Source organism: Engystomops pustulosus, chromosome 9 (assembly GCF_040894005.1).
Source record: "Engystomops pustulosus chromosome 9, aEngPut4.maternal, whole genome shotgun sequence".
NCBI classification, from domain to species: Eukaryota; Metazoa; Chordata; class Amphibia; order Anura; family Leptodactylidae; genus Engystomops; species Engystomops pustulosus.
The window spans coordinates 108,713,651-108,727,103 of record NC_092419.1 but is presented as its reverse complement, the minus strand read 5'-3'; the positions used below and the strand labels follow the sequence as shown (position 1 = coordinate 108,727,103).

Here is a 13,453-nt window from a genome sequence, read left to right as displayed (position 1 = left end):
ACAATATTCTATCAATAAACCAAACCATCAATTTATTCTTTCTGCTTGTTTTTGCTCCACGTTTCTTCGCACTTTCAGCCGTTTTTTGCGTCTTTATCTACAAACTCCTCTCCGTTTCCCTCAAAAACGTACAAACCTGATCCCTTGACAACATGAAACGCGGAATATCCTAGAGGAAAATAAAAGTTTCTCCGGCTGCGCGCTCCCTTCTCCCAAAATCTTGATCGCGTCGCTTACGCTTTATTGGGCGGCCATTTTTTATTTGTTTTTTTTCTTAGACGCCGTCTTCTCGCCCGCTTTTCTTAACCCCCCCCCGACTTGGCGCACCTTGAAAATTTCCGACTGTGCACGCGGCGGAATAATTCATTAGCGTTAGCCATGAAAGAGTGCGGCGCTGCCAAGATTAATCAACTTGTGCAGCGCACATCAAAGCCGCCGCCAAACCTTTCCATCCACCCTTCCTTTTGAGGTTTTTAACGAGGAAAGTGATTTAAAATTCACAAGAAAATCCTCCCGGTATTGGATCTTTTATGCGCAGCGATTTTGGACAAACGTTTGATAAAAAAAAAAAAACGGAGGCTCCATTATCTGCCGGGAATCTGCGGTAATATTGCCCCGGGCTGCGGTAAATGTTCGGTTTGTACTAAACCTGCGATATAAGGAGTTTTTTTTTTTTTTTTTTTAGCTTTTCTTATTGGATGAAGTTGGACACGGATTCCCCATCACATAGATGATTCATGTCCTCATGTCACTCTGCAGGGGGCGGCCATGATGGATTCTGGGCCAGGGCCCAGGGCCCAGGTTGTCACATGCCTTATGGTTGCCATCAAAGGTCCATTTATAAGGGGATAAATGTGATCACAGGGGTCCTATAGCCAAGGCCCCCGATCTGCTCAGTACCACTAGAGGTTCCAGGTTTATGGGTCCCATAGAATATGTCCAGAACTACATTGACTTGTATAGAATTTCTGGACCAAACAACCAGTAAGTTCTAATGGTAAGGAGCAGGTCCAGACGACTTGGGGTCCCTTGTTGTACAGATCAGCTGATTATACAGTTATACCCTGTCATTGGGATGGATGTATCAATGATACAACCCCTTCACTTACCTAACAATGTGTATCTAATCCTATCCTGTGTGATACTGCCTGCTGAGCTGTGTATCTAATCCTATCCTGTGTAATACTGCCTGCTGAGCTGTGTATCTAATCCTATCCTGTGTGATACTGCCTGCTGAGCTGTGTATCTAATCCCATCCTGTGTGATACTGCCTGCTGAGCTGCGTATCTAATCATATCCTGTGTGATACTGACTGCTGAGCTGTGTATCTAATCCTATCCTGTGTGATACTGTCTGCTGAGCTGTGTATCTAATCCGGCTGCACTATTCCTAGGGGGACACACATTTCTGCACTGAAGGGGCCGTGCACCACGTTTAACACGCAGAGCCCCATGTTAAAGGTGCAGCAAAAAAAGTTTGTGCACTCTGTGTGTATAAACTATAATGTCTGCTCATCTATGGTATCTAAGCCTTCAAGTGAGATACTGCCTGCTGTATCTTAGCCTCTCTTACATCATGCCGTCTGTTGAGCTCTGTATGTATCTGAGCTATAATGGCTGCATCTAAACCTTTAAAGGCACAGGGGCAGATTTACTTACCCGGTCCATTCGCGATCCAGCGGCGCGTTCTCTGCGGTGGATTCGGGTCCGGCTGGGATTCACTGAGGCAGTTCCTCCGCCGTCCACCAGGTGGAGCTGCTGCGCTGAAGACCATCGGAATGCACTGAAGTTCACCGTCGTATCGTGGGTGAAGGTAAGCGCATGTCGAGCGACACTTTTTTTTTTTTTTAAATGGGGCGGTTTTTCCGAATCCGTTGGGGTTTTTTTACGGCCACGCCCTCGATTTCCGTCACGTGCATGCAGGCACCGATGCGCCACAATCCAATCGCGTGCGCCAAAATCCCGAGGCAATACAGGGGAAATCGACACAAATCGAAATATTCGGGAAAACGCGAATCGGGCCCTTAGATACACAGGTCAGCAATAATATCAGCAAATGGGGGTCATTTACTAAGTCATGTGAGAAGAAACCCGGGTCCCTCACACTACAACCCCCATCTTCTCAGGATATGACTCCTGTGCTCCGGTTTGGCGCCTGGAGGTAAATAATTGATGTTCTGTGTATATTTGGATCTTCTCTATTATTTACATTGCACTTAATTTCTCTCTTTTCACTTTTTAATCTTTTTGTCCTCATTTTTCAGAAAATTCCTGCGGCTGCTTCCCGAGGGATCCCTGGTAATACATATGCAGATGCAGCCCGAGCGCCGGCACATTGTTTGGAGCTAATTAGACCTAATATTTCTTGCATCTTCTGTTTTATTTATTTATTAATTTGCATGTGATCGCTGGGGACGGCCGCAGCGCGGAGATCGGGGGCTCTGGACGCTGCGCTCCGGGAATTCTGCTGCCCGGGTATGAGAAGTACTCTCCATATACAAGGACTTATCAATGGAGAACAAGCAACTACAACTCCCAGCATGTCCTGACTGCAGATTCCAGTGATGACCCAAACTTTTAAATCCCTGGTTTGTAATGGTCCAGTTAATGATGGGAGTCATATCCCACAATCAACTATTGGTTGTATTTTTCTGTATGTTTTCAAAACATAAAAAAATGTGTTAAAAAAAAAAAAAAAAAAAAAAAAAAGGACAGTGCCGATGCAGCCCGATAGACCGTGCGGGTGCAGCCCGATAGACCGTGCGGGTGCAGCCCGATAGACCGTGCGGGTGCAGCCCGATAGACCGTGCGGGTGCAGCCCGATAGACCGTGCGGGTGCAGCCCGATAGACCGTGCGGGTGCAGCCCGATAGACCGTGCGGGTGCAGCCCGATAGACCGTGCGGGTGCAGCCCTATAGACCGTGCGGGTGCAGCCCTATAGACCGTGCGGGTGCAGCCCTATAGACCGTGCGGGTGCAGCCCGATAGACCGTGCGGGTGCAGCCCGATAGACCGTGCGGGTGCAGCCCTATAGACCGTGCGGGTGCAGCCCTATAGACCGTGCGGGTGCAGCCCTATAGACCGTGCGGGTGCAGCCCTATAGACTGTGCGGGTGCAGCCCTATAGACTGTGCGGGTGTAGTCCTATAGACTGTGCGGGTGTAGTCCTATAGACTGTGCGGGTGTAGTCCTATAGACTCCTGTGCTGTAGCAGAATATAATGTCCTCACATTTCCTAAGTCTTCATCCGAGCCGCTGCAGAGTCTACACTTCATTATCTATAATCCTGCAGCCGAGGAGCGCTGGGGCCCGGCAGGGAGAGGGCCCCGGCATAACTTCTGACAAAAAGCCATCATTACCCGGCTTATAACAAGACGCAGAAGAGTACGGGGAGCGCTCCACATTAAACATTGATATTTCCAAACATCTGCTCCCGCTCAGCGGCTGCAGGACCCAATAGACGGGCAGAACCACGGATGTTATTCAGTCTTATGACTTCATCCACTCGGCAGTGAGTGCGGCTCCACATCACAGCCGGGATTGTTTACCGACATCAGCAACACTTTACCAGAAGCCTCAAAATAGCCAGTATCCAGAGACATCCCTCCTGCTTCTCATCCATCTTCCTACTTCCACTTTGTATCCGTCCTGCTTCCTGTCCATTTTCCACTTTGTATCCGTCCTGCTTCCTGTCCATCTTCCACTTTGTATCCGTGCCTCTTCCTTTCCTACTTCCTATTCATATTTCCTCTGCCCCTCTTCTTCCCATCGTCTTTCCTGTGCTCTTCCACCTTCTCTGGTCTTTCCCGGTTTTTCCATTCCTGTCCGCCCCCCTCTATCTTCTTTCTACTGTTATCACCTTTGTGTCACAATAGTGTTAGATAAATACTTTGCAGTTCAATAATAAAATGAGTGGATCTGAGTGATAGGGATGCCCTATCCTATAGTTATAATTTTAGTAAGATATGGAATTATATTTCATATATATATATAAATTATAATTTCATGCATTGGATAGATAATTTGGTGACAGAGCTTCAACTTACAAAGGAATCAAAGTGTTCTCTGTATAACGTAAACAAAACTACATTACAATATTAATAAGTATCTAGCAAACCCACCCGTGTCCAGACAAGGGGGAGCGATACTAATATGTCTAATAACAGGAACCTCTTCTCAGTAAAGATTGCTTCGGTACCTACCTTTGTGGAGATTGGGTCCGTGGAACGCATTTTTGTCAGGTTTCCCGAATATTTCCGATTTGGGCCACATTTAACAGGGATTTTTGGCGTCGACTTTCATGCGACACAAATCGGGGGCATGGCCGTCGGACAACCCGACTAATTCGGACAATGCGCGGGATTTAACATTTCAAGTTGTGTCGCAAGACAATGCACTCACATGCACCGGGAAGAAGAAGGTGAACTCCGGGGACCTGAGTGGGGAAGAGACACATGCAGGATATCGGGTGCACGATCTTAGTGAATTGAGCCGGATCGGATCGGGGATCGCGACAGGACCGGGTAAGTAGATGTGCCCCAGTGTGTGAGCTGTGTGACCCCAGGGTGAAATGTATAGATACAGAACCCTCTATAAACACCAGCATCACAGCGCCCTCCTCAGGCCTCACCGTCATCACTGACCCTCACCTGCACCAGGTGTCAGGGTCAGGGGTGATGACCCCTCTGTGCCGTGACCCCTCTGTGTGGTGTATAGATAGAGCAGAGTCACAGCTCCCTCCTCAGGCCTCACCTGGTGTCAGGGTCAGGGGTGATGAGCTCTGTGTGGTGCACAGATAGAGCAGGGTCACAGCCCCCTCCTCAGGCCTCACCTGGTGTCAGGGTCAGGGGTGATGACCTCTGTGTGGTGCACGGATAGAGCAGGGTCACAGCGCCCTCCTCAGGCCTCACCATCATCATTGACCCTCACGTGCACCTGGAGTCAGGGGTGATGACCTCTGTGTGGTGCACGGATAGAGCAGGGTCACAGCGCCCTCCTCAGGCCTCACCGTCATCATTGTCCTTCTTCAGGTGGTCGATCAGGTACTGGATGGGATCTTCTGGGCGGTCGATGAGCAGATTCTCCACCATTTTCTAAAAACCAAATCAAATTATAGGAGGCCTGAGAGGTGGGAACTACAAGAGCAGGGCTAAAACTTGTAAAGGGGGGTGGGGGGGGGCATGCTGACACTTGGGGGGCGGGGGGGCTGACACTTGGGGGGCGGGGGGGGGCTGACACTTGGGGGGCGGGGGGGGGCTGACACTTGGGGGGCGGGGGGGCTGACACTTGGGGGGCGGGGTTGACACTTGGGGGGCGGGGGTGACACTTCAGGGGTGGGGGGGGTGACACTTCAGGGGTGGGGGGGGTGACACTTGGGGGCTGGGGGGGTGACACTTGGGGGGCGGGGGAGGGGCTGACACTTGGGGGGCGGGGGGGCTGACACTTGGGGGGCGGGGGGGGCTGACACTTGGGGGGCGGGGGGGGCTGACACTTGGGGGGCGGGGGGGGCTGACACTTGGGGGGCGGGGGGGGGGCTGACACTTGGGGGGCGGGGGGGGGCTGACACTTGGGGGGCGGGGGGGGGGCTGACACTTGGGGGGAGGGGGGCTGACACTTGGGGGGAGGGGGGGCTGACACTTGGGGGGAGGGGGGGCTGACACTTGGGGGGCTGATACTTGGGGGGGGGGGCTGACACTTAGGGGGCTGATACTTGGGGGGCGGGGGTTGACACTTCAGGGGTGGGGGGTGACATTTCAGGGGTGGGGGGTGACACTTGGGGGCGTGGGGGGTGACACTTGGGGGCGGGGGGGCTGACACTTGGGGGGCGGGGGGGCTGACACTTGGGGGGCGGGGGGGGCTGACACTTGGGGGGCGGGGGGGCTGACACTTGGGGGGCTGATACTTGGGGGGTGGGGGGGCTGACACTTGGGGGGCAGGGGGTTGACACTTGGGGGGCAGGGGGGTTGACACTTCAGGGGTGGGGGGTGACACTTCAGGGGTGGGGGGTGACACTTGGGGGGCGAGGGGGGCATGCTGACACTTGGGGGGTGGGGGGCTGACACTTGGGGATGCGGGGGACTGACACTTGGGGATGCGGGGGACTGACACTTGGGGGGCGGGGGCTGACACTTGGGGGGGCGAGGGGTTAAACACTTGGGCGGGGGGTTACACTTGGGGGGGTGACACTTAGGGGACGGGGGGCTATGCTGACACTTGGGGGGCTATGCTGTGACGTGCCTGCAGTATGTGGAATACTTGGTGCTGCTCGGCGTACACGGCCATGTGCGGGGGGATGCTCCGGGCTCTGGCGGTTCCGTCCATCTCTCTTCTCTCACGATCCCCGGGCAGGTGGCAGCAGAGCGGGCGCCGTGGTATCCTAGTAACCGACGTCTACTAAAACAATCGCGCGTCATCACTCTGCGCCCGGAAGTGCCGTGCGTTCCACGTTGGGCATGCGCAGACAGCATGGCAGGAGAGGTGTAGACGAGTCGGGGCTGCACTGACCCTCATCATGGCTATCCGGGGTCCTTGATTCTCAGAAAGAAGTGAACTCCACCAGTCACTGCCGCATCATATACCAGAGACACCTCCCAAGGGTTGTGGAGATGGAAGAGGGAGACAGGATTTATACAGGTCACCCCACGTGATCCGTGCTAGCAACAGGGACAAGTCTGGAGCCAGAGTATCATAAATCTCAGTGCAGAGAGCTTGACAATGGATGTATAATTCTTAGTCTGACAGTCATCACAGTAGCCTGTGGGGTCATTGACAAGGTTTTATGTCTTGAAAAACCCCTTAAACTCAATCCAATAATGGTATATAATGGGGGCATTGTTCCTGATGTGGCCTCTTCTGTCCCTTCCCTCTGTTTCTCGTCTTTCCTTCCCTCCATCCTCTCATTTCTAGTCATATAAATATTTATTGTAATTTCCAGGAGCAGCTGATGAATCATGTGCACAGGACGCCACCAACGCACCATGTTATGTTGTGTTTGTTCCATCCCAGGGTCCATCACAGGCCAAGGAGGAGTATCCTCCAGCATGTGTCTGCCCAGGGTCCCCCCCACTGCTGTGGTCACTGCTGAAGCCACGTCTCAATAGAACAATGTGTGATATTAGGTAATGTGCTGCGTCCGTGCTGGGTGCCCATCATGTACACAGATTATTGACAATTTTTGACCGTTTACCATGCGCTTGGCTGCTTACAATCTGTTTATCTATTAAGAATATTGGGAAAAAATGACAAAAGCGCATGTGAACTGAAAACGCATAACGGACCGTAGAGATCAGTATTACTGATATACCGCTATGGGACTGTAGGCTGTCATGGAAACCGGTTGGCCCCCCTCAGATGGACGTGGGCCTGTTAGGTATAACGGTCAGGATAAATATTTGTTGCAAAATGGTGACATTTGGCCACCATTTTCCGTTACGAGGTTTACCGCAGGAAATTACCGCTTTTATAATTATATAGAAATTAACATTTTTTGGAATTTTATAATTTTTTTTTACTGTATTTGCAGGCCCCTTAGGGAGCTTTAACCCAAGGGGGTCTGATCGTTACTAAAATATACTGCAATAATTATGACTCTAATTTCATGGGTCTATACATGTGCACATATATCATGTATGTATGTGTTTATATGTAAGTGAGGATTTGGTATGGATACATATCTATACTCACGTGTATATACCCACAGCCATTACATAAGCCATTACGTCAGGGCCGGCGTCAGCACTGGGAATATCCGGGCAAGGGCCGGGACCCACATAAGGGCGGTACATAAGGAATCCATAAGGATGAGGGAGTTTGTATCTAAACAATACATAGGGGGCGGGAGGCCTTATATAAAATCAATGCGGTTGCTGTATATAAAATAACCCTGCGGGGCTGTATTGAGGCTAACCCTGCCAGGGCTATATATCAGGTAACCATGAGGGAGCTGGATATAAAATAACCATGAGGGGGCTGTATATAAAATAACCATGAGGGGGGGGCCGTATATAATATCACCATGAGGGGGGGCCGTATATAATATCACCATGAGGGGGGGCTGTATATAAAATAACCATGAGGGGGGGGGCCGTATATAATATCACCATGAGGGGGGAGCTGTATATAATATCACCATGAGGGGGGAGCTGTATATAATATAACCATGAGGGGGGGGGGCTGTATATAATATCACCATGAGGGGGGGCTGTATATAATATCACCATGAGGGGGGGGGGGCTGTATATAATATCACCATGAGGGGGGGCTGTATATAATATCACCATGAGGGGGGGGGACTGTATATAATATCACCATGAGGGGGGGGGCTGTATATAATATCACCATGAGGGGGGGCTGTATATAAAATACCCGTGGGGGGGGGGGGAGGGATTGTATACAAAATCACCATGGGGGGGGGGGGGGCTGTATATAATATCACCATGGGGGGGCTGTATATAATATCACCATGAGGGGGGGGGGGCTGTATATAAAATACCCGTGGGGGGGGGGGAATTGTATACAAAATCACCATGCGGGGGCTGTATATAATATCACCATGGGGGGGGGGGCTGTATATAATATAACCATGAGGGAGGGCTGTATATAAAATCACCATGAGGGGGGGGGCTGTATATAAAATCACCATGAGGGGGGGGGGGGGCTGTATATAATATAACCATGAGGGGGGGGGGGGCTGTATATAATATAACCATGAGGGCGCTGTATATAAAATCACCATGGGGGGGGGGGGGGCTGTATATAATATAACCATGAGGGGGGGGGGCTGTATATAATATAACCATGAGGGTGCTGTATATAAAATCACCATGAGGGGGGGGGGGGCTGAATATATAATCAACATGAGAGGGCTGTATGTAATATAACCATGAGGGTGCCGTATATATAATCTCCATGAGGGGGCTGTATATAATATCACCATGAGGGGGGGCTGTATATAATATCACCATGAGGGGGGGCTGTATATAATATCACCATGAGGGGGGGCTGTATATAATATCACCATGAGGGGGGCTGTATATAATATAACCATGAGGGGGGGCTGTATATAATATCACCATGGGGGGGGCTGTATATATCACCATGGGGGGGGGGGGCTGTATATAAAATCACCATGAGAGGGCTGTATATAATATCACCATGAGGGGGGGGCTGTATATAATATCACCATGAGGGGGGGCTGTATATAATATCACCATGAGGGGGGCTGTATATAATATCACCATGAGGGGGGGCTGTATATAATATCACCATGAGGGGGGGCTGTATATAATATAACCATGAGGGGGGGCTGTATATAATATAACCATGAGGGGGGGCTGTATATAATATCACCATGGGGGGGGGGGCTGTATATATCACCATGGGGGGGGGGGGGGCTGTATATAATATCACCATGAGGGGGGGCTGTATATAATATCACCATGAGGGGGGGCTGTATATAAAATACCGGTGGGGGGGGGGGGGATTGTATACAAAATCACCCTGCGGGGGCTGTATATAATATCACCATGGGGGGGGGGGGCTGTATATAATATAACCATGAGGGGGCTGTATATAATATCACCATGAGGGAGGGCTGTATATAAAATCACCATGAGGGGAGGGCTGTATATAAAATCACCATGAGGGGGGCCGTATATAATATCACCATGAGGGGGGGCTGTATATAATATCACCATGAGGGAGGGCTGTATATAAAATCACCATGAGGGGAGGGCTGTATATAAAATCACCATGAGGGGGGGGGGGCTGTATATAAAATCACCATGAGTGGGGGGGGCTGTATATAATATCACCATGAGGGGGGGCTGTATATAATATCACCATGGGGGGGGGCTGTATATATCACCATGGGGGGGGGCTGTATATAATATCACCATGAGGGGGGGGGGGCTGTATATAATATAACCATGAGGGCGCTGTATATAAAATCACCATGGGGGGGGGGGGGGGCTGTATATAATATAACCATGAGGGGGGGGGGGGCTGTATATAATATAACCATGAGGGTGCTGTATATAAAATCACCATGAGGGGGGGGGGGGCTGTATATAAAATCACCATGAGAGGGCTGTATGTAATATAACCATGAGGGTGCCGTATATATAATCTCCATGAGGGGGCTGTATATAATATCACCATGAGGGGGGGCTGTATATAATATCACCATGAGGGGGGGCTGTATATAATATCACCATGAGGGGGGGCTGTATATAATATCACCATGAGGGGGGGCTGTATATAATATCACCATGAGGGGGGCTGTATATAATATAACCATGAGGGGGGGCTGTATATAATATCACCATGGGGGGGGCTGTATATATCACCATGGGGGGGGGGGCTGTATATAAAATCACCATGAGAGGGCTGTATATAATATCACCATGAGGGGGGGGCTGTATATAATATCACCATGAGGGGGGGCTGTATATAATATCACCATGAGGGGGGCTGTATATAATATCACCATGAGGGGGGGCTGTATATAATATCACCATGAGGGGGGGCTGTATATAATATAACCATGAGGGGGGGCTGTATATAATATAACCATGAGGGGGGGCTGTATATAATATCACCATGGGGGGGGGGGCTGTATATATCACCATGGGGGGGGGGGGGCTGTATATAATATCACCATGAGGGGGGGCTGTATATAATATCACCATGAGGGGGGGCTGTATATAAAATACCCGTGGGGGGGGGGGGGATTGTATACAAAATCACCCTGCGGGGGCTGTATATAATATCACCATGGGGGGGGGGGGCTGTATATAATATAACCATGAGGGGGCTGTATATAATATCACCATGAGGGAGGGCTGTATATAAAATCACCATGAGGGGAGGGCTGTATATAAAATCACCATGAGGGGGGGCCGTATATAATATCACCATGAGGGGGGGCTGTATATAATATCACCATGAGGGAGGGCTGTATATAAAATCACCATGAGGGGAGGGCTGTATATAAAATCACCATGAGGGGGGGGGGGCTGTATATAAAATCACCATGAGTGGGGGGGGCTGTATATAATATCACCATGAGGGGGGGCTGTATATAATATCACCATGGGGGGGGGGCTGTATATATCACCATGGGGGGGGCTGTATATAATATCACCATGAGGGGGGGCTGTATATAATATCACCATGAGGGGGGGCTGTATATAAAATACCCGTGGGGGGGGGGATTGTATACAAAATCACCCTGCGGGGGCTGTATATAATATCACCATGGGGGGGGGCTGTATATAATATAACCATGAGGGGGCTGTATATAATATCACCATGAGGGAGGGCTGTATATAATATCACCATGAGGGAGGGCTGTATATAAAATCACCATGAGGGGAGGGCTGTATATAAAATCACCATGAGGGGGGGCCGTATATAATATCACCATGAGGGGGGGCTGTATATAATATCACCATGAGGGAGGGCTGTATATAAAATCACCATGAGGGAGGGCTGTATATAAAATCACCATGAGGGGAGGGCTGTATATAAAATCACCATGAGGGGGGGGGGGCTGTATATAAAATCACCATGAGTGGGGGGGGCTGTATATAATATCACCATGAGGGGGGGCTGTATATAATATCACCATGGGGGGGGGCTGTATATATCACCATGGGGGGGGGCTGTATATAATATCACCATGAGGGGGGGCTGTATATAATATCACCATGAGGGGGGGCTGTATATAAAATACCCGTGGGGGGGGGGATTGTATACAAAATCACCCTGCGGGGGCTGTATATAATATCACCATGGGGGGGGGCTGTATATAATATAACCATGAGGGGGCTGTATATAATATCACCATGAGGGAGGGCTGTATATAATATCACCATGAGGGAGGGCTGTATATAAAATCACCATGAGGGGAGGGCTGTATATAAAATCACCATGAGGGGGGGCCGTATATAATATCACCATGAGGGGGGGCTGTATATAATATCACCATGAGGGAGGGCTGTATATAAAATCACCATGAGGGGAGGGCTGTATATAAAATCACCATGAGGGGGGGGGGCTGTATATAAAATCACCATGAGTGGGGGGGGCTGTATATAATATAACCACGAGGGGGGGGGCTGTATATAATATAACCATGAGGGCGCTGTATATAAAATCACCATGAGGGGGGGGTGGGGTGTATATAAAATCACCATGAGGGGGGGGGGCTGTATATAATATAACCATGAGGGGCTGTATATACAATAACCATCAGAAAGCTGTATATAAAATCACAATTCTTCCCCCTACACTTGCTATTTCTATTGGGGTGATTGTGGCAGATGAGCTGATTTTGTAGGGATATTTCGGAGTTCCCCTTCCTGGATAGTGCACGGTGTAGATGTCAGGATTGTGTGTGGGCAGAGGATAATCCTGTGTTGTGTGGTTTGGCAGGACCCTGGGGTGTGTGTTTGTGTAGGATCATGAGCAGCGTCTGAGGTTACAGCAAATAGTAACTCAGCGTCATGTGTGGTAGTCAGGAAGACTCTGCTCGGCACCGCTGGCCGTACCGGACTCTGCGCCCCGCTGGCCGTACCGGACTCTGCGCCCCGCTGGCCGTACCGGACTCTGCGCCCCGCACCGCTGGCCGTACCGGACTCTGCGCCCCGCACCGCTGGCCGTACCGGACTCTGCGCCCCGCACCGCTGGCCGTACCGGACTCTGCGCCCCGCACCGCTGGCCGTACCGGACTCTGCGCCCCGCACCGCTGGCCGTACCGGACTCTGCGCCCCGCACCGCTGGCCGTACCGGACTCTGCGCCCCGCACCGCTGGCCGTACCGGACTCTGCGCCCCGCACCGCTGGCCGTACCGGACTCTGCGCCCCGCACCGCTGGCCGTACCGGACTCTGCGCCCCGCACCGCTGGCCGTACCGGACTCTGCGCACCGCTGGCCGTACCGGACTCTGCGCACCGCTGGCCGTACCGGACTCTGCGCCCCGCACCGCTGGCCGTACCGGACTCTGCGCCCCGCACCGCTGGCCGTACCGGACTCTGCGCCCCGCACCGCTGGCCGTACCGGACTCTGCGCCCCGCACCGCTGGCCGTACCAGGAACGATACAAGAATGCACCATGTGACCACAAGAAACCGGGATTTCCATAGAAGCGCATATTCGATTGGGCCAAGGCCTCTCTGCACAGCACTAGCGGCACGTGTGACCTTACCCTTAACACAAACCTCAGCTGCCGCAGGACCTCCTAATACACACTTTAGCCGCCGCAGGACCTCCTGATACACACTTTAGCCGCCGCAGGACCTCCTGATACACACTTTAGCCGCCGCAGGACCTCCTGATACACACTTTAGCCGCCGCAGGACCTCCTGATACACACTTTAGCCGCCGCAGGACCTCCTGATACACACTTTAGCCGCCGCAGGACCTCCTGATACACACTTTAGCCGCCGCAGGACCTCC

At 51.4% G+C, this 13,453-nt stretch overlaps 1 protein-coding gene across 2 annotated transcripts in view; it reads right to left on the bottom strand.

Annotated features, from left to right (window-relative positions):
* Positions 1–6,407, bottom strand: part of AK8 (adenylate kinase 8) — an 86,205-nt gene extending 79,798 nt beyond the window's left edge. Inside the window, exons 1-2 of one of the 2 annotated variants that reach the window (XM_072125531.1) lie at positions 6,235–6,407; positions 5,006–5,090 (exon numbers count right to left, since the gene is read on the bottom strand). In XM_072125531.1, the coding sequence (XP_071981632.1) occupies positions 5,006–5,090; positions 6,235–6,318 (169 nt within the window). In that variant the 5' untranslated portion in view covers positions 6,319–6,407. The remainder of the gene's footprint in view (positions 1–5,005; positions 5,091–6,234) is intronic. The other variant, XM_072125530.1, reaches the window with a different exon arrangement.
* Positions 6,408–13,453: the final 7,046 nt, after the last annotated feature.